Raw genomic sequence first — 18,958 nt, 5'->3', positions numbered from 1 at the left:
ACAACTGGAGTGTTTATTTGGGGGGTTATATTTCTTTTTTTTTCTTTTCTTTTTTTTTTAAAGATTGGCACTTAGGCTAACAACTGTTGCCAGTCTCCCTTTTTTTTTTTTAAGGATTGGCACCTGGGCTAACAACTTTTGCCAATCTTTTTTTTTTTTTTTTTTTCTGCTTTATTTCCCAAAGCCCCTCCGCCCGCCGGTACATAGTTCTATATCTTAGTTGCAGGTCCTTCTAGTTGTGGGATGTGGGATGCCGCCTCAACGTGGCCTGACAAGCGGTGCCATGTCTGTGCCCAGGATCCGAACCCTGGGCTCCTGCAGCGGAGCGTGCAAACTTAACCACTCAGCCACGGAGCCGGCCCCGGGGGGGTTATATTTCTGAATTAGGCTTCAAGATTATTTGAATGAACCTGGAAACTGATCAGTATGTTAAAAAAAAATTTTTTTTAATGCTTTTATGAGCTTATTTAACTAGCAGACTTCTAAGTCAGTCTGTCAAAGATGAAATGCCACAGGACAGAGGTGGAGTGCCAGAGCCTTCTGGGGAAGGCCCAGGATAAAGCACAGGCAGAAGTCAGTGTTATCTAGAGAAGGTCTCTGATATTCACCCCAAACCTCCCCCCTCTTTGACTCAGCTCTAGGAGCTCACAGCTCCCTCCTCTTCTCCACATTTGCCTAGTGATCTAAGGCAGCAGAGGAACTGCCAGTGTGTGCTACACTTTATTGCGTCTCTGAGCACTGATTATATAGGTTGGACAATGTTCGTTCTGCTCGAGTTAATGGAGGTCTTATAAAAATAAGGAGTGATGCTGTTGAAGATAAGGGAGAGTTAATAAAATGTACACTGGAAGAGAAAACAAAATTAAAAAGGACATCTGCCCAATGAGAACTTTTTCAGGCAATGGAAAATCACATAATTGGGTTGTGGAACAAATAATAGCATGCACCTTCTAAGTGCTCTGCTTTTCCCTCCTTCTCTGAGACGTTCTCCCTGGCCAGGTGAAACCACGGGTCTGATTGTGTTTTTCCAATGCAGCTCTGATGACTCTGCTCTGCTTTTGGCTGTTCTCACCTGCCCTCTCCAATACCTGCCCCTGCACCTCAACTCCCGTGCCTTCCCTAGTTCCTGCAGGCAGATTGAAGGGCCCAACCCCTAGTCCAGGGAAGGGACTGTAGCTCTGGTTCTTACTTTGGCTAAGCATGAGAATCCTCTGGGGAGTTTTCCAAAGTTCAGGTGACAAAGCCGCCCCTGTACAGAGCTTCTGAATCAAGAGTCACAGATATCTGTGTCTTTAAATGCTCCTCAGGTACTTCTGATGCACAGCCAGGGTTGAGAATCACTAGACCGCAGTGTCACAATTCTAGACAACCAGCTGCTGGGTGAGCCTTTCCAGCACATATGTATCTAGACAGCCAATTTCAAAACAGGGCATGTTGAGAAGGCAAGAAGATTTCTGTTAAGAAGGATGCCCAGTGCCACAGTGTTAAGGGAGGGAAGCACAAGAATCAAACCTGTAAGGTCTGTTTGGGCAGAGGCACGTCAGGCCCCCATATTCTCGTACGCAGATGCCAGCGAGAGCAAAGGCATCACCTGCAGTACAATACTCTGAAGGAATATGTGGAGAATCCAAGAAGCATACCCCTGGGACAAAAGTGATCTTCGCTGAAACTAAGAAGGGGGAAAGGTCATACTGATCACATCTCAGAAAAGCTACCTATAAGTAATGACCAGCCTCTGCCATGTCTATTATGAGACCAAGACTTTTTTACAAGCACCGTATTTAAATTGATCTCATATATAAGAATTTAGGTCAAGAATGGTGATTAATATTCCTGTTACGCAGTCCTGATTAAAATAAGATTGGATTGAGTTTAAAAGGTTATATGATGCTTTTTGTGTTTTGATAGTAATTCCAGTTCAGTAAGTGCTATCATGTCTTTCCCCTTCTAAATATTTGATAGAATTCAAAGCTATATTCGTCAGTATGGGATGATTATTGTCCAATTTTTTAAAGATGAATTTGCCATCTTAAAATATTCACATAAGGAAACAAGGCACCTTGAGAAACAGCAGGTGCAGGCTCAGATCTGCAAAGAATTTAGACAATGAAAATAGCAGATACAGATTTTAAAACAATTATGCCTACTGTGTTTACAGAAGTAAACAACAAACCTGAAAATATTTTGAGGAAGGGGAAACTATGGCCTAGGAGATTTGAAAAAGATCCAAACAGAATTTCTAGAAATGAAAAGTACAATAACCATAATTAAAAACTAAATGGATAGACTTAACAGTACTTAGGCAACTGAAAGAATCCATGAACTGGAAAATAGTCAGAAGCAATTCTCCAGAAGATGGTTCAGAGCGACAAAAAGACAAAATAATGGAAAAGAAGTTAAGCAGCCTGGAGAACAGAATGGGAAAAGACAAAAAAAAACCTCCTTGTAGATTTTTTAAAACCCAAAGAATCCAAGATAGATGAAATAGAAATCCACACTTAGACATGTCAGCATGAAACTGCAGAAACCAAAGACAAAGAGAAAAAATCTTAAGAGCAGCCAGAAAAAAGAAAGGAGGGGCAATTACACTGACAGATGGCCTCTCATCGGCAACAGTGCAAACCGGAAGACACTGGAATGATCTATTCAAAGTGCTGAAATAAACAACTATCTACCTAGACTTCTGCTTTACGTGTGTGTGTAGATATAGATAAATGAGTGTGTGTGTGTGTCTGTGTGTATCTCCTTCAAGAATGAGGGCAAATAGGGACATTTTCAGAATAGTAAAAGCTGAGAGGGCCAGCCTCATGGCCTAGTGGTTAAGTTCGGCACACTCCGCCGTGGCAGCCCAGGTTCAGTTCCTGAGCGGGGACCTACACCACTCAGTGGCAGCCCTGCTGTGGCAGCAACCCATATAGAAAATAGAGGAAGATTGGCACAGATGGTCACTCAGGGCCAATCTTTCTCAGCAAAAAAAAAAAAAAAAAAAAAAGCTGAGAGAGTTGCCCCCAGCAGGTCTTCACCTAAAGGATGAAGGATATACTCTAGCAAAAGAAAAGTGATTCCAGATGGAAGGTCTAAGAATCACTGAAGAGCAAAGAGGCATATATGTGGTAAACTTAAATGAGCATTGACTATATAAAACAATACATTAATGTCTTGTAAGTTGTTAAAGCAAGATAGTATTAAAATAGCTAGCAACAAATACGTAAAAGTTGGGCAGCGAGGATAAATGGAGTTTAGTTTTCCAAAGATCTTGTATTGTCTAGAAGGACGGGGAAGGTGTCGACTAAGGGTGCATATTGAAATTTCTAGAGTAGAAACAGAGTATTTAATTTCCAAAGTAATGGAAGGAGACAATAGAATGATTTTTTTTTTTTAACTAAGCAAAAGAAGACACAAAAGGAGAATTAAAGAAACCAGCCAGGACAAATAATAAGTACAAAATAAGGTGATAGAGTTTGGTTGGTTGGTTGTTTTTGTTTTTTTAAGATTGGCAACAGATGTTAGCTCAGATGCCAATCTTCTTTTTTTTTTTCCTTCTTCTTCTCCTCAAATCCCCCCGGCGCACAGTTGTATATTCTAGCTGTGAGTGCCTCTGGTTGTGCTATGTGGGACGCAGCCTCAGCATGGCCTGATGAGCAGTGCCCCATGTCTGTGCCCAGGATCTGAACCGGTGAAACCCTAGGCCACTGAAGTGGAGCACCCAAACTTAACCACGCCGCCACGGGGCCAGCCCCATGCGGTAGGCTTAAAACTAAATTTATCAGAACTTCCATTAAACGGCAATAAACTCAATGCTCCAGTTGAAAGACAAGAGATTGGCACGTTGAATTAAAAAATAAAAAACAATTATTTGCTGTTTAAAAGAGACTTAGCTAAAACAATGGGATGCAGAAATGCTGAAAATAAAAAGATGGGAGAAAAGATAAACCATGCAAACACTAACCAAAATAAAGCTGATGTAGCCATATTAATATAAGACAAAATAAACTTTAAGGCAAAAACATTACCGGAAATAAAGAGAGCGGTCTTCTCATAATGATAAAAAACATTCACTTTCTCTGGGAGATAGAACAATTCAGATTCGAATGTACGGTTTGGCGTTAGCTACTGAAGCTCAGTGTAGTCATTCCCTGTGACTCAGCAGTTCTACTCCTAGCTATATTCCCAACAGAAGTTCAGTTATATGTTCCCCCAAAAGACGTGTGAGAATTTAAATAATGGTGCTTTTCATAATATCCCAAAACTGGAAACAACTCAAATGTCTATCAATAGTATAAGAGACAAACTGGGGTATGTTCACACACTTGGATGCTCTTTAGCAATGGGAATGATTGTGGATAAATTTCAATAACATAGTAACAAAGAGAAGTTCACCCAGTATGATTCCATTTATATGAAGGTCAAAAATAGGCAAAACCAATGTGTCCATTAGGTCATTTTGTGAAAGGAGCAAGTCACAAAAGAATACACAGTATAAGTCTGTTTACGTCAAGTTCAAAATCAGGCACAACTAGACTGCAATGCCAAGGAAACAGAAACTTGAAAGGGAAGCAGGGAAATGTGGGCGAGTTAAACACACTTGGCTGGGTGTGTGTTGGGGTAAGAGGTATGCAGAGGCCTCCTCAAGGCTGCCAGCATTCTGCTTCTCGACCTGGTGATAGCCACATGAGCGCTTGCTTCATAATGATTCATTGCCTTGCCCATTTTAAACACTTTGCTCTGTGTGTGCGTGTTTGTGCATCCGTGTGTGTGTGTGCGTTATATTTTACAATAAACTGAATTCATATCCTGGCTCTACGACAAACCTGCCATGTGCTTTAGCCCCAGTTTCATCATCTATAAAGCAGAAATTCTTCAGTATACCTCTCAGGTTTACTGTGGGAATTAAGTAAGTAGGGGAAATGTCTAGCATGTTTATAAGTAGGAATCTCCTCCCTCTTCCCCCAGGTCCTTTGCTTGCTCTTCTTTCTTCTGTCTGCCATTACTGACCCTGCCAAGTCTAGAGTTTTACTGGAAAGCTAGGTGCTTTTATTCCTTTAAATCTCTTCCTGGTGTATTTCTGCCAACCCTTCAGGAATACTTTCCCAAGCAGGTACAGCTTGGGAGCATCTCCTTCCAGTCTCCCCAGCTGGTCTCTTCTTTCTCTGGGCTTTTAAACTTGGGAAGTCCCAGGGCTGTCTCTCCTCACATTCCATGCTAAGATACCATTTTCTTTTTTTCTTTTCTTTTCTTTTTTTTTTTTTTTGAGGAAGATTAGCCCTGATCTAATATCTGCTGCCAATCCTCCTCTTTTTGCTGAGGAAGACTGGCCCTGAGCTAACATCTGTGCCCATCTTCCTCTACTTTATATGTGGGACGCCTACCATAGCATGGCTTGCCAAACAGTTTGTGCCATGTCTGCACCCGGGATCCAAACTGGCAAACCCTGGGCTGCCAAAGTGGAACGTCTGCACTTAACCACTGCGCCACCAGGCCGGCCCCTAAGATACCATTTTCTGCTGATGACTCCCAAAAAAGCTGTCCCCTGCCTGACTGTTCCACTGAGCTCCAGACTCCCATACAATCTGTTTAGTTGACATCTCCATTTATATGTCCGACACACATCAAACTTAACATCCAAAACCAGATGCTCACTTTCTTTGCATAAATGGACTCCTTCCTTCCTCAGACTTCTCAGAAAATGGCACCATCATAATCCATCCAACTGTTAAAAGAAAAACCTAGGAGTCATCCTTGATTTCCACTCTTTCCGCTCATGTTCTGAAAGTCCAATAGACAATTCTGTAGTATAACATTCAGTTTGTCCATCTTGGTGTCTGCCCCACTGCCACCACTCCGGTACATGCCACAGACATCTGCTTTGCTCCCTGCTTCAATATCTCTACCGTTTTCTCCATTCTCCACATAGCAGTGAAAATAAGTTTTTAAAAATACACATCATTTTCCCTCTCTTCCCTGCCGAAAGCCCTCCAGTTGCACTTACAATCCACGTTCAGCTCCTTACCCTGGCATTCCAGGTCCTGCCCGTGCTGTGCCCTGCCCACCTCTTTTCCTCTTCTCCCCGCACAAGGCAGCCTGGCCTCTAGTGCTCCTCGGGATCCTCCTCCGCGATAGGCTCTTATTTGTCACTCAGGGCTCAGCTTGTTGCCACTCTCTGGGATGGCCCCCGCCCTCCCCCAGGAACCCTCAATCCCACTACCCTGTTTGATTGTCTCCCTCACACTTAGTATCAACTGACGGGTGTTGTAGTGTCTTATTTGATGTTTAGTAAGCCCCCAGGGGCAGGGTCTGGTTCACACTGCATCACCAGCACCTGAAGAACACCTGCCCCTGGAGCACTGTCCAAGTGCCCATCCCAGTACTGATCAGATGACCATGGTTTTGCTTGGGGCCCTAGTAGGATTAGAATCAACCACCTAGAAAAGAAGGGTGCAATACATCAGAATGATGTCTCCACCATGCATCATTTTCAGTCAATGAAGTTGGTTTAAATGCCTGTTCCTGGGACTAGCCCCGTGGTCAAGTGGTTAAGTCCACTTACTCCACTTTGGTGGCCCAAGGTTCACCAGTTCGGATCCTGGGCATGGACCTACACACTGCTCATCAAGCCATGCTGTGGCAGCGTCCCACATAGAAGAACTAGAATGACTTACAACTAGGATATACAACTATGTACTGGGGCTTTGGGGAGAAAAAACAAAGAAGATTGCCAACAGATGTTAGCTCTGGGCCAATCTTCCTCACCAAAAACAAAAAAGAAAGCATACGCAAAATGCCTGTAACAAAGACAGTTGTCTGCACAGCAAAGAATCGCTGCTCTTTCTCTGAGTCCCAGACTCCCAGGGCCCAGGCCAGCATGGTCCAGCTTTTCAGGGTTGGTGTCAGCAGTCTGCACTCAGGCATTTAGCGTTGCTTCCCTCCAGCCCAATCACACAGGTTCCCCGGCAGTGTTCACCATCAGCAGTGTGTCTCTCCAGCACTGCTGAGGCAGAGATCAGCAGGCTTAGGAGGAAAGGGTCAATGTACAGAAAATGAGAGAAATACGGGCTTGGTCTTTGCTGCTGCTGGCAGTCAAATTGAAGGTCATGGAGCAGGGTGATTGGAAGCCAGGTGTGTTTGTAATTTGGCGGGGCATGAAGGAGAGACCAGAGAAAATAATTTTTTTCTCCAAGGAATCTATCTCCGTGACCAAGTCACTCTTTCAGAACCAGCACAACCTTGAGGTGAAATGGGAGGAAAGCAGTGGAGAAGAAACTTAATTAAAATCACCACACTTTCACTCTAGCCCTTGGGAGGTTTGCGAGTGACATCCTCTTCCACGAGGGTGGGGTGCCATGGGCTTGTGCAATACTGGGGAGATTGCTTCTTTCAGTTGCATTTCTCAGGGCAAAAAAGTACATATCTGGGACCGGCCCGGTGGCACAGCAGTTAAGTGCGCACGTTCCGCTTCTCGGCAGCCCGAGGTTCGCCGGTTCGTATCCCAGGTGCGGGCATGGCACCACTGGGCACGCCACGCTGTGGTAGGCGTCCCACATACAAAGTAGAGGAAGATGGGCACGGATGTTAGCTCAAGGCCAGTCTTCCTCAGCAAAAAGAGGAGGATTGGCAGTAGTTAGCTCAGGGCTAATCTTTCTCAAAAAAAAAGTACATATGACGTCCATCACAGAGCTTTGCTCTAGTCTCCAAGTGCCTGCATTGCCCATTGCTTTCTGGTGCTGGGAATTGAAGTTTACCTGCTTTCCTTCTCATGTCTGTGCTGCGCTGAATGCTTGCTTGGGGAACTGAACGTTGGCTCTGCGTGGAGCAAACTAACAGCCGTAAAACATCCTCTTCATGTCCCTGCTTCAGATTTCCCTGCCACTCCCTGTGCTTTCTTTTCCTGGCCAGTGGGCAGGAGGCCTCTCCTGGACAGATGACCATATAACAGAGCTCTTGCAGGTCAGCACTCCCCTGGGCCCTCCTACTTTCAAAGACCTCTGACTTCTTGGGAGGAGAGATAGCCATTCTTTCATTTGCAGCATGGGTTCCCAGAAGTAGGTACTGATGTAGCCCCTAGAAGCATTTTCTACCCTTGTTGTCTTCCATTTTTCCCTCTCTCCCCATTGGCCTGGATCTCAAGAAAGTTGGTAGCAGAAAAGTAAAATTTGCATTGAAAGATCAAAAAGATGTCAGAGTCGGTTGTGTCTAACCTGGTTCTGAAAGGAAAAGCTAGAAAATCCCTTAGGATTTGATGCTGTTAGCATATTTTATTAAACAAGAGAAGAGCTGCTGCCTCTTAAATGGGCCACGTAAGGCAATAGTAGGGGAAAGGGATGACACCCTCAACCCCAAGCCCGGCTTCCCAGGGGACTGGGCTGCATCAAGCTGGGTCCCCAGGAGTGCTGGGCCCAGGCCAGAAAAGCATCACTGCACTTGTCAGCTGGTGGTTCTGTGCTGGGACTGTAACCCACTTACCGCACCTGAGAACTTCCTGAGGCTCGGTTTAAATAGGCCATCCACTTGGGCCACTTTGGAGGAGGTGGCCTTCCCCACGAGCCCTTCCTCTTTCTGGAGCATTTGGTCTCTTGGTCCCTGCTCCAGCTGTCCCAAGTTCTGAGGCTTTGCAGTGATACAGTCAAGTTAGAAATGGGAAGCAAGAACCCCGCGATGCTCACAGCTATTTTTGGTTTTACTGTTTACAAAGCACTTCTCACAGTTTCATTGTATTGTCAGAGATATTGTAATTTTTATTCCTGTTTTACAGAGAAGAAAAATAAGGCACAGAAAATTAAGTATCTTGCCCAAAGTCACACAAATAGTAAACGTCAGAGCCACTCTCATCCTCAACACCTTCTCTATCTCTGGGTGGTAGGGGAGTCCACGTCCAATAGAAGTTTTGTTCCTGCTCAGTTCTTGGCAGTAAACCAAAGCCATCACAAGCATCCTATCAGCAGCTGCAGCTGGCTGTGAATAGGGGCATGAAGTCGCCAAACCTGCCTTGATGGCTTTTGTCCGGCTTGCCCTTGGGAATTCAGTTGCATTCTGCACATGTGCCCCTCTTTGCTGCCTGAGGCCTTTTCTAAACCTGAACTCTGCCTGCTGAGCACCCAGCCTGGCTTCACTCTTGATAGTCCCAAGGTCAGCTGGACCCAGAACAGCTTCCAGGAACCTGCAAGACCATTCTTCATGCTCACTGAGCATCCTAAATTAAGTATGACTTCCTCCTCTTTAAAGGAAAGTCAAGAAGAAAGACCACAAGTGCTCAAAGCTGCATACTTCTCTTCCTTCCCCTGGCCCGCTCTCTCAGATAGGTAGTATCTGGTAGTGGCTCTCTTGAAACATGCCTGAAATTCTTCTCGAGCCACAGTTCACCCCTTTTTTTCTGCTGGAGCTTCAAGGGGCAGGTAAAGCACACTGCTGTCAAAACATTGATCCCCATCACAGTCTGCAGCCAGGACCAGTTGACTGGGGTGGGGAGGGATGATGGTTGGAGTGTAACGAAGCCCATCAGTCAATTTGGGTTAACAGCCCCCTCTGGAGAATCATGGGTCCCTCAGTGTTAGGTGGAATGCGAGTTTGTTCTGTGGTGTGTCTATTTCCCCACCAGTCTCCTGTTTTCTCTCTTTATCAGAAGGGGTCCATGGTGTCTGTGGCTTCCTGTCGGCCAGGGAATCTGAAATTCAAATGTAACTGGGCATCCTCCATTTCACTTGCTAAATCTGACAACCTGACCCCGAGGGCTTATATCAGGCGAGCAGGCTCTGCTCTTGTGCTCCCAGCCATTCTGGCCTCTTGGTAGTTTTGACACAGCAGCTTAATCTCTGATCCCAGACCAGGTAGTGGTTGTTAGTCACTGAGAACACTCATCAAGAGAGCTGAGGGGCCGGTTCCGTGGCCGAGTGGTTAAGTTCGCGCACTCCGCTGTGGCGGCCCAGGGTTCGGATCCTGGGCGCGAACGTGGCACCGCTCGTCAGGCCACGTTGAGGCAGCATCCCACATCCCACAACTAGAAGGACATGCAACTAAGATATACAACCGTGTACAGGGGGGGTTTGGGGAGATAAAGCAGAAAAAAAAAAACAGATTGGCAACCGTTGTTAGCCCAGGTGCCAATCCTTAAAAAAAAAAGGAAGATTGGCAACAGTTGTTAGCCCAGGTGCCAATCTTTAAAAAAAAAGAGCTGACTGCTCCTCTTGGGTCATTGTCCTCAGGACCCTGGCAGAAGCTGGCTTCCCAAAATGATGGTGACAACATTAGCTGCCATTTTGTTGCACACCTGCCCTGTGCTAGGCATTATATATACACTATTTCATTTAGTCCTCACAACAGCCCTTCAAAAAAGGGATGATTATCCTTTTTTTTCTTTCTGGCAGATTAGGAAACAGAGTTGGCAGGTTACATGGCTTACCCAGAGTCACACAGCCAGCAAGTGACAGAGTCAAGATTCGAACTCAGAGTCGCCACCCCCTCTGTAGTAAGGCATAGGGTTAGTGGCTGCAGGCTTGGCTGGAAAGCAGAGAGGCTGGACTGCATTTCACAGAGTGCTCCGGAAGGGAAAGCGAAGCCCTGAGCTCAGCAAAGCAGCACAGGTTCCTGAACCTGGGAATGTTCTCACCATAAACGTAATGACCTTGTAATGACAGGTGCACATTTTCCACAGTGCAACAAAAGGAAAATTAGTGCAGAGATTCAATTAAGTCTCCCATTTTCAATGGCAATTTTGCTCTCTCAATAGATTAATGAGCAGCAGAGATCCCCTCCCCCCAGGCAAATCTCGGCACACTTTATGGCAAGAAGGTGCATTAAAATGCAGCTGTGTCTCATTAAGCCGCCAGCCTGCCCGTTTCAGCCCTGTGCTGCCTTCCCATCCTGCCTGGGAGGACCAAGGGAAGCCTGGACCTGGCCCCAGGTTTGGGAGCCAGAGCACTGACCTTTGATGTGGACTGTAGGCAGCAGACGCTTAATCCCACCCCTTAGAGGAATTGAGGGAAAGGCCTCTTCTGTCAAGCTCACAGAAGCGACCTGGAGGAGCCAAGAAGAGGAGAGAAAGGTGGGGGGAAAGGTAGTAGCTGAAGGCAGTTAAATCGCTTTTGAAGCGAGCTCTTTATGTAGCTCAGCTCTCTGCCCCTTCACTGCAGTCCAAGAGGGTGGTTTTTACTACCCTGTTTCTTCCATTTTCAGATGCATTTTTTTTTTAACATTTTGACATATACATGCAGCATGCATAGCTTTCTCTCCCCTACAAACTCAGCACACTACTAAGGCCAGGAAATATGGCATCACTGTTTTGCTGTTGAGAAAAATTGAGGCTCAGGGCTATTCAGTCCTTGACCAGCGTGGCCCAGCTAATGAGTAACGGCTCCAAACCTGGGCTTGACTAAGCCTGCATTCTTTCCTTAAGACCTTGTTACAAAATTGGAACATTCTCCTGCCACCAAGGCTCTGATGTGCTTTCCCTTTGATAAGTTGTTGCTTTCTCCTTTTCATTTTCTTTTCTTATACATCTGAACCAGAAACATCCTTGTTTAGATCCAACATGAGTGGTTTGGATGTTACTGAAAGAGTCGTGGGTGGTCAGTCTGGGCACCAACTGTTGTCATCTGTTTGCATTTGCTGTAACCCCATGATCGCGCTGGCCAAGTGGCCCCATTCACACCGGAGGGAGGGGGTGCGCTGGGATAGTGCAGAGGAGGCATTTCTCTGGCTGGATTCTGCTGACAAACATCTTTTTTCGTTTTCTTCTAGGTACATTGAACGGAAAGCTTTTCTAGACCGAGTGGATCACAGGCAGTTTGAAATTGAGCGGGATCTCAGGCTGAGCAAAATGAAACCCTAATGTTATGGGGGAAAATCAGTAGCAGCTTAATCCGGTTTACAATGTGAGCTTTTTGTGCATCTGTGAAATGTTTCCGGTATTTCTCACTGACTGTTTCCCAGCAAGGTCTTTTTTTGTACTTTGAATCTGTGTCTTTGTATCTTGATCTCACGTGGTTTCATTCATTTTACTTTTAAAAGTTTGTCCTTTAAAATAAATAACTAAGTACAAGTTGGTCTTTTGAGAGGCTGGCGAAGATGATGGCACACTCACCTTCCCTTATTTTGCTGCGAAGTCCTCTAGGGCAAGGCAGTATGCCCCAGACCTGTCTGAGCTGGCCTAGGGGAGGAGGGCTGCCCGGCCTGGGTGTGCGTTTCTGGCGCCGTGGGGCTCTCTCTGAGTCAGCCTTGCTGTGGAGACCGAGGGAAGGAGGCTCACCAGCGCTGCGGAACCCCAGGTCCTGGGCAGTTTTGTTCTCAGTTCCGCTCGTGCTTCTCTTCTGATCTCCTTCTCCATCCTGAATGGGATTCCTATTTACTGGTATAGAGTAAAGCTGAAAATAAGGATATATTATTGCTGAATTAGAGATTTTTTTCCCTTCAGTCTTTTTCCTCTTCCTAAAGTCAACTTCAGATGTGCTCTCACCTCAATAATTCTTTAGCTTTTGGTTTGTCAAAAGAGACTGTGAAGGGCTCTTTCTTTTTTATACTCTGTAGGAAAATTTAAATTCCAAACTTCATAGTAATAGAGCTGTAAACCCCACAACCTGCTCCGTGTGTGTGTGTGCGTGTGTGTGTCCTGAGTCACATGGACAGGTTTGAGGGAAGGTAGGGTTGTGAGTGTGCTCACGTGTGTGTGTGTCCTAAGTAACATGGATAGTTTGAGAGGAAGGTTAAGGTTCCAAAGACTGGGATCCAGTTCCTGCCTGGACGTCTATCAGCTATGTGACCTTGACCACAGCTCAGCTTTCTGAGCCTCCATTTTCTGGTCTGTAAAGGCATGAGGAACACCAGTACCTTGTAAGGGTTGAGATGAGCTAATGACACACCTGAGGGCTATAAGCACAGGCCTCCCCATCCAGTCCTTTAATATTCGACCCTACATGGTTATGGGGTTACGAACTTTATTGCTCGGGAAGGTAGTCTACAACCTACATTCGAACACATTGTCCACATCCATGATGATAAAGGATTCTAGAACTGGTACTAGTGCATTCAGGCCAGCGTCAGAACAGGCCTCAGTTCTGGGCCTACACGGGGACACAGGAATAACAGGAAAGTCCTTTAACCTAAGACTATCCAGCATTTTGATTAGGGCGGGACATCCAGACCTACAGGAGCCACCAGCTGAGACCGAGATGCAAGTCGTGCCATGTGTATCCTCGGGTGTGTCGTCCCTTGTTGACGGCCTTGTGGATGGCTGCCTTGTGGGATGCTGGGGTTCTTCACACAGGTGGGTTAGCTAGTCTCGCTTTGCTCCGAAGGCATAGAGAGAGGAGTCAAGTATGTCAGTGATGGCCACAGCAGGGCCTTGGCCCTGCCTGTTTTACTCATGATCCAGGCTTCTCCCTCTGTACTCTGTATTAGGTTAATGCTACAGCTCTGCAGAAAGGTCGGCTCCTTTCTTCGCCCTCTTGGTTTGGTGAGTCTTTTCCTGACAGGTTTGCTGCACGCATCTGATCTCCACTAGATGACTTTTTACGCGTTCGTGAGTCTTTTGAAAAGCTCCTCTAGCCCAGCCCCTTCTTCTGACAGAATCTGGCAACTTGTCAAGAATTCATAGCTGTTTGCACCATTCTTGTTACAGATGCCCTTCCTCCCAGCTTTGTAGATCCTTACTTTAGTGTTCCCAGACTTTCACATTTAAAATTATTTCCTTTGCCTTGACTTCACCTGCCTCCCTCTCGATCTACATGTAACCTCCTTAAAAGCCACTCATATTGAACTAAGTTCACCTTAACTGATGAAGCAGCTTCCTCTGGCTAATGTGCATGTGTGTGTATGTATGCACATACGTGTATCATTTTACAATGAGACTTTTAGAAGCAGTTTCAAAGCAGGCTTTCATTTCTGTCTCATTGGCCATGGCTGAATCATCTGACCACCCCCAGCAGTAGGGGAGGCTGGAAAAGCCTCTGTCATGGAAGCTGGCTGGGGCGGGGGGTTGCAGGGCAGGAATTAGGAGCAGGTGATAGGTCAGCCAACCAGGGTACCCAGCACACTCAGTTCTTTGTAATAAATCCATAGGCTTTTCTCCATTTGGTCTTGACAGTTGTCCCAGAGGAGTGGGTGGGGTTAGAGATGAAACAAGATGGGCCGTGTATTGGTAACTGTTGAAGCTGGGTGAGGAATACATCATGTTCTTTACAGTATTCCCTCTACTTTTATATAGATTTGAGTTTTTGATAATCATTTTTTTCAATTGTCCCAGAGAGGCAGAATTGAGCTGTTTATAAGGACTTTGAGGTGTTCCAGCCATTCCAGGACAGAATGGGCAGCCTTCAGAAGCCCTGCTCTCCACCTCCTAAGATCCTGTGCTTATTTGACAACTTGGAAACTAATCTGTACAGATTCTATGTCATCTCATCTCCCAGACTTTTTTGTTGTTGTTGTTTTGAGGAAGATTAGCCCTGAGCTAACATCCGTGCCCATCTTCCTCTACTTTATATGTGAGACGCCTGCCACAGCATGGCTTGATAAGTGGTGCGTAGGTCCACACCCAGGATCCGAACTTGCAAATCCCAGGCCGCTGAAGTGGAGCGTGCGAACTTAACTGCTGCACCACCGGGCTGGCCCCCTCATCTCTCAGACTTTGAAGCACCTCCTCTGATGCCTATATTCACTTCATAGTGTTGTGGATCAATTCCAAGGGATGGTGGAATTTGCCAGCAAGACAGGTCCTTGGACGTGCGCAGTTGGTCTCCAAATGTGTGATTGTTTCTCGTAGGTGTAAACCAGACCCCAGGATATGTGTGTCTTCTTAGCCCTTCCTGACCATCCACAGTGGGCTGAGCACTGTGGCTGCAGAATGAAATGTGCCTTGGCTGCCAGTCAGGGACCCAGGCAGAGGACTAAGGTGTAGGAGAAAATATGAAGGAAATGACACAGCCACTAAGGAGCAGACCTGCATGATTCAGCAAGTGGTGAAATCTGGAGAGGGTGAGGTGTGGGCCTCCATGTGGGCGCCTGAGGCAGGCATGGACCACCCTTGGGCCTTCCTCTTGGTCGTCTGTGCTCCTGCCTGAGCTCCATCTCTGTCCTTGGCAGGACCTACTTTCTCAGTCAGCATTGCTACCTGTCCTGACCTCTTCCTCCCTGACTCTCCAAAGGACTGAGAGCTGCCTCAGCAAATGCCTGGCCTTTCCCAGTGGGCCCGTGGCAGCCAGGCTGAGTGGTGGGGCTGATTGAGTTGTGTTATCTGCAATCAAGAATCACCTTTTTTATCTGAGTCTTGTTTGCAAGATGGCAGACACCATCTAGCCCATAGTTTTTAAGAACAAGTGGATAGTATTTTATCTGGCTCTGCACATCCACATTTAGTGAAAACTAATCTGCCCAACTCCCAAAGGAAGTGATGGCCCTTTATCCAGGAGTTGGGAAATGTCAAGGAAAATATATGCAGGAAGTGGAAAGACTGAGTCAGTGCTGAGAGGCAGTTCAGCAGCCGTTTGTCGGTGACCATGCGCCTCCCTTGCCATGGCGTGAAGGACAAGAGGACGGCCTGAGGACGCTTCCTGGCTGGCCTGCAGAGTCCAGAGAATCCTTGAGCGTTGAGGTTCCTGGCCTTGCTCTTGCCATCAGTCTTTGTCTTCTCCTTGTCCCAGATGGGTGTGTCAGATTTTCAGGGCATCTGGTACCTTCCCATTACTGAAAAAACTGCCCTAAAACAGTGTAAGATCAAAGAATAAAACAAGCTTCTTTATGTGTTCTCACCTATTTCCTGAGGAACAAGGTGTTCTAATTAGGAATTCTGTATAAGATCTCTAGGGGAGAAGGGACCGCATTAAGAACTAAATCTTGAGAGAGCTGTACACTGTCAGAGCTGAGGAGGAGGAGCTGGACTAAGAACCCTGGCAGGCACTTAGCTGGTGCCTGAGGCCATGAGAACTGCACAGGTGCAGCAGGCTAGCTGAAGGCTGACCCCACAGAAGGACGAGGAGAATCTTCCTAGAAAGGAGTGGAGTGATGGTGCTTCTGGTGCCCAGGCAGGCCAGGTGACAGGGCCCTCCAGGTGCTGTGCTGCCTCGTGCTGTCAGCTGAACAGAGGAGGTGTGTGATGTGGGGTCGTTAGCGTGGCACAGTGTGGTTGGCGTAGCGTGGCAGGAGGGAAAGGACCCAGAACAGGCTCTTGAGAGTACAGTCTTCAGGCATTTGGTCGCAGCCTTTAGCCAGAACTGGAATGGCTCAGGCATGTTGGATAAGTACATGACTTTTGTTTTGTTTTGTTTTTGCCAAGGAAGATTTGCCCTGAGCTAACAACCACTGCCAATCTTCCTCTTTTTGTATGTGAGCCGCCACTACAGCATGGCCACTGACAGACGAGTGGTGTAGGTCCACACCCAGGAAGTGAACCCAGGCCGCCAAAGTAGAGCATGCCGAACTTAACCACTAGGCCGCCAGGATTGGCCCCATGACTCTTTTTTAATTACCAGAAAGCAGAAGTGAACAAATAGGAATTGGTATGAGATGGTGGATTCCTGGGGAAGGATCAGAAGCTCTTAGCTTCACCAACAAATGATGGAGTGGTCCCTTGTGCCAGTGCTTCCTCACAGCTTATCTCATCAGATCCTTTCTTCGTTTTTCAGAAGAGGAAACTTGCCTAAGGTCAAACTGCAGAAAAGCCAGTGATCACACCTACATCTTAGGACTGAAGGGCAAGATGGGGGGGTCTGGTGCAGGCAAGATTAAACAGCCTTTCATCGCCTGCTGGATCCCAGTTCCATAATGGAGGATTCACGTTGGAAAGGAAAGACTTGATTGTAAGGGATCAGAAGAACCAAAGATGAGGAGGTGCTTGCAGTTGAAAAGAATGGCAGCTGGCACACACTGGTGCCAAAAGTTTGTGTCAGAAGTACAGCAAAGGCCTAGGTGCACTGGCTTCAGCTTCCAGTCCTGCCTACACCCTGGGGCAGCATCCGAACCACTCTCTGCATGGGGGTAGTGCGCTGCCTCACCTAGACAGCCTCAGGCCTCATGGTGGTGTCACTCATGCATACGCTGTGCTCCAGAACCAAGTTTCCGTACTAAGCAGTGGAAGCAGAGTTGCCCTCTCCTCTTTAGGATGCTGCCTGGCAGGGAGTGAGGGGAGGAGGGATTGGGTGCCAGGTGACTGCATCTTGGAGAGTCAGGGTATCTTAAGTGCCACTCCCACGGTACCTCCTTCCCTGGCTTATAGGCGTGCCCAGAGTTTCTGCCTCAGACTTTTCTGTAAAGTCTTTTTTTTTCTGCAGCTTTTTTTTGTGTGCCCTCTTAGCCCAACTTAGATCCAAAAATACTGTCAGATGCAGTCTTTGTGCACAGGCAAATTGACCACAACAAAGAAAGAGGGATGTGGAAATCCAGAAGATTCCTCCCTGGTCCCCTGCAGCCTGGAATGGCCCTAACCACAAAGACCCTCCTGCAGGGTCTCCTCCCTCTGGTCTGCCAGTGAGCTTTCCCTGTGATCTCAGCTGATAGGGTGGACTGATCTTTGTTCAAGTAAGGTACAAGGTAGCTATGTGAGGGAGGGGAGGACGGAGGTTAACACAAGGAGAGCATTATTGGGGTCAAATACACTGGGGTTGGTGTCCTGCCCCTAACCTTAAATCCTAGTGCTGTGATCCAGGTTGAGATCCTCTGAGTCTCAGATTCCGTCTTCAAAAAGTTGCTAAGAATGATGTTAATAATCCTGCTCTGCCTCCCTGACAGCATTTCATTAATGAAATACAGTACCTAACTGTTAAGTTACCATAATTAAATTGTGCGCCTGGCTTCCAGCCCCTCAAGACAGCCAAGCTTATGTGAATAAATCTGGAACTGCACTTGGCCCTTGACACAGCAACTGTACTCCTGGGTTGATGTCCTAGAGAAGCACCAGCATGTGCACAAGGAGGTAGGACGAGGTGATCATAAAAACTTGGAAACCAACCAACGCCCGTTAGGAGAAAGGATCAGTTGTGAAATAGTCACACGGTGGAATATGATACAGCGATGAAATGGCCGAAGCTCATAATCAGCATTGATGCGATAAGGAAGTTGCGAAAGACCTAGCATACGATCCCAGTTATACAAGTTCAAAATGTGGACGTAGAGGTGATGGTTGTCAGCATTGTGAATGCACTAAATACCACTGAATTGTAAGCTTTAAAATGGTTAATTTTATGTTATGTGAATCTCACCTCAATAAAAAAAAAATTTTAACATGCTGAAGATACTATACATTGGTTCAGAATATATATATCATTATACATAAAAATACATATATAAACATAGTCATATATAAATAAATGGGTGATAAACACCAAACTCAGCATGGTGGTTACCTCTCATGGGATAGGGAAGATTACATGATCAGAGAAAGATAAAAAAGGAGCTTAATTTGCAGATGAGGTTTTATCTTAAATTGGGATATGAGGACACAGATACTTCTTACATTATTCATTATACCTATTTACTGAAATGTTTCAAGGTAATTTTTTAAAAAGAAAGACAAGCGAGCCCACATTTAAACTTGTATCACCTCTGTCTGTCTCCTTACAAGAGAGAGGTCCAAGGGATGGACTTCAGGGATGGAAGGGTTGCCATGGTGATGAGCTTGCTGGGTGTCAAGGAGCTTTCTCCGCATTCCATTCTGGGCTAGCAGGCATTCCAGAATGACCCCCAGCAAGCAACTCCTGGGAACATTCCTCAGGAGAGGAGTGACTCACATGGGTGCCCTCCAACTCCCCTTTCTCTGAAAAGCAGGTGGCAGATGGGAGAGCTGAGGGGTCTGTGCCAGGCCCTCTGCCCCCTCTCAGCACAGCCGATGGTGCGAGGCCTGCTGAGTCAGCCTTTCCTTCACCCACACAGCCTCGACAGATGCACAGAGACAAGACACAAACAGGCCATGTGTTAGAAAGGTGCGGCAGGCCTCGACTTGTTAGATGCAAATAAATGGTTCCTGACCTGGATAAATGAGCTT

General features: G+C 46.5%; 1 protein-coding gene across 1 annotated transcript in view; it reads left to right on the top strand.

The window, feature by feature from the left end:
- CFDP1 (craniofacial development protein 1) overlaps nucleotides 1-12,031 on the top strand; it is a 127,772-nt gene extending 115,741 nt beyond the window's left edge. Inside the window, exon 7 of the mRNA XM_046681668.1 lies at nucleotides 11,731-12,031. Within this exon, the coding sequence (XP_046537624.1) occupies nucleotides 11,731-11,821 (91 nt within the window). The 3' untranslated portion in view covers nucleotides 11,822-12,031. The remainder of the gene's footprint in view (nucleotides 1-11,730) is intronic.
- The last annotated feature ends 6,927 nt before the right edge of the window (nucleotides 12,032-18,958 follow it).

Source organism: Equus quagga, chromosome 13 (genome assembly GCF_021613505.1).
Source record: "Equus quagga isolate Etosha38 chromosome 13, UCLA_HA_Equagga_1.0, whole genome shotgun sequence".
In the NCBI taxonomy this organism is placed as follows: domain Eukaryota; kingdom Metazoa; phylum Chordata; class Mammalia; order Perissodactyla; family Equidae; genus Equus; species Equus quagga.
This window is presented reverse-complemented; position numbering and strand designations above follow the sequence as displayed.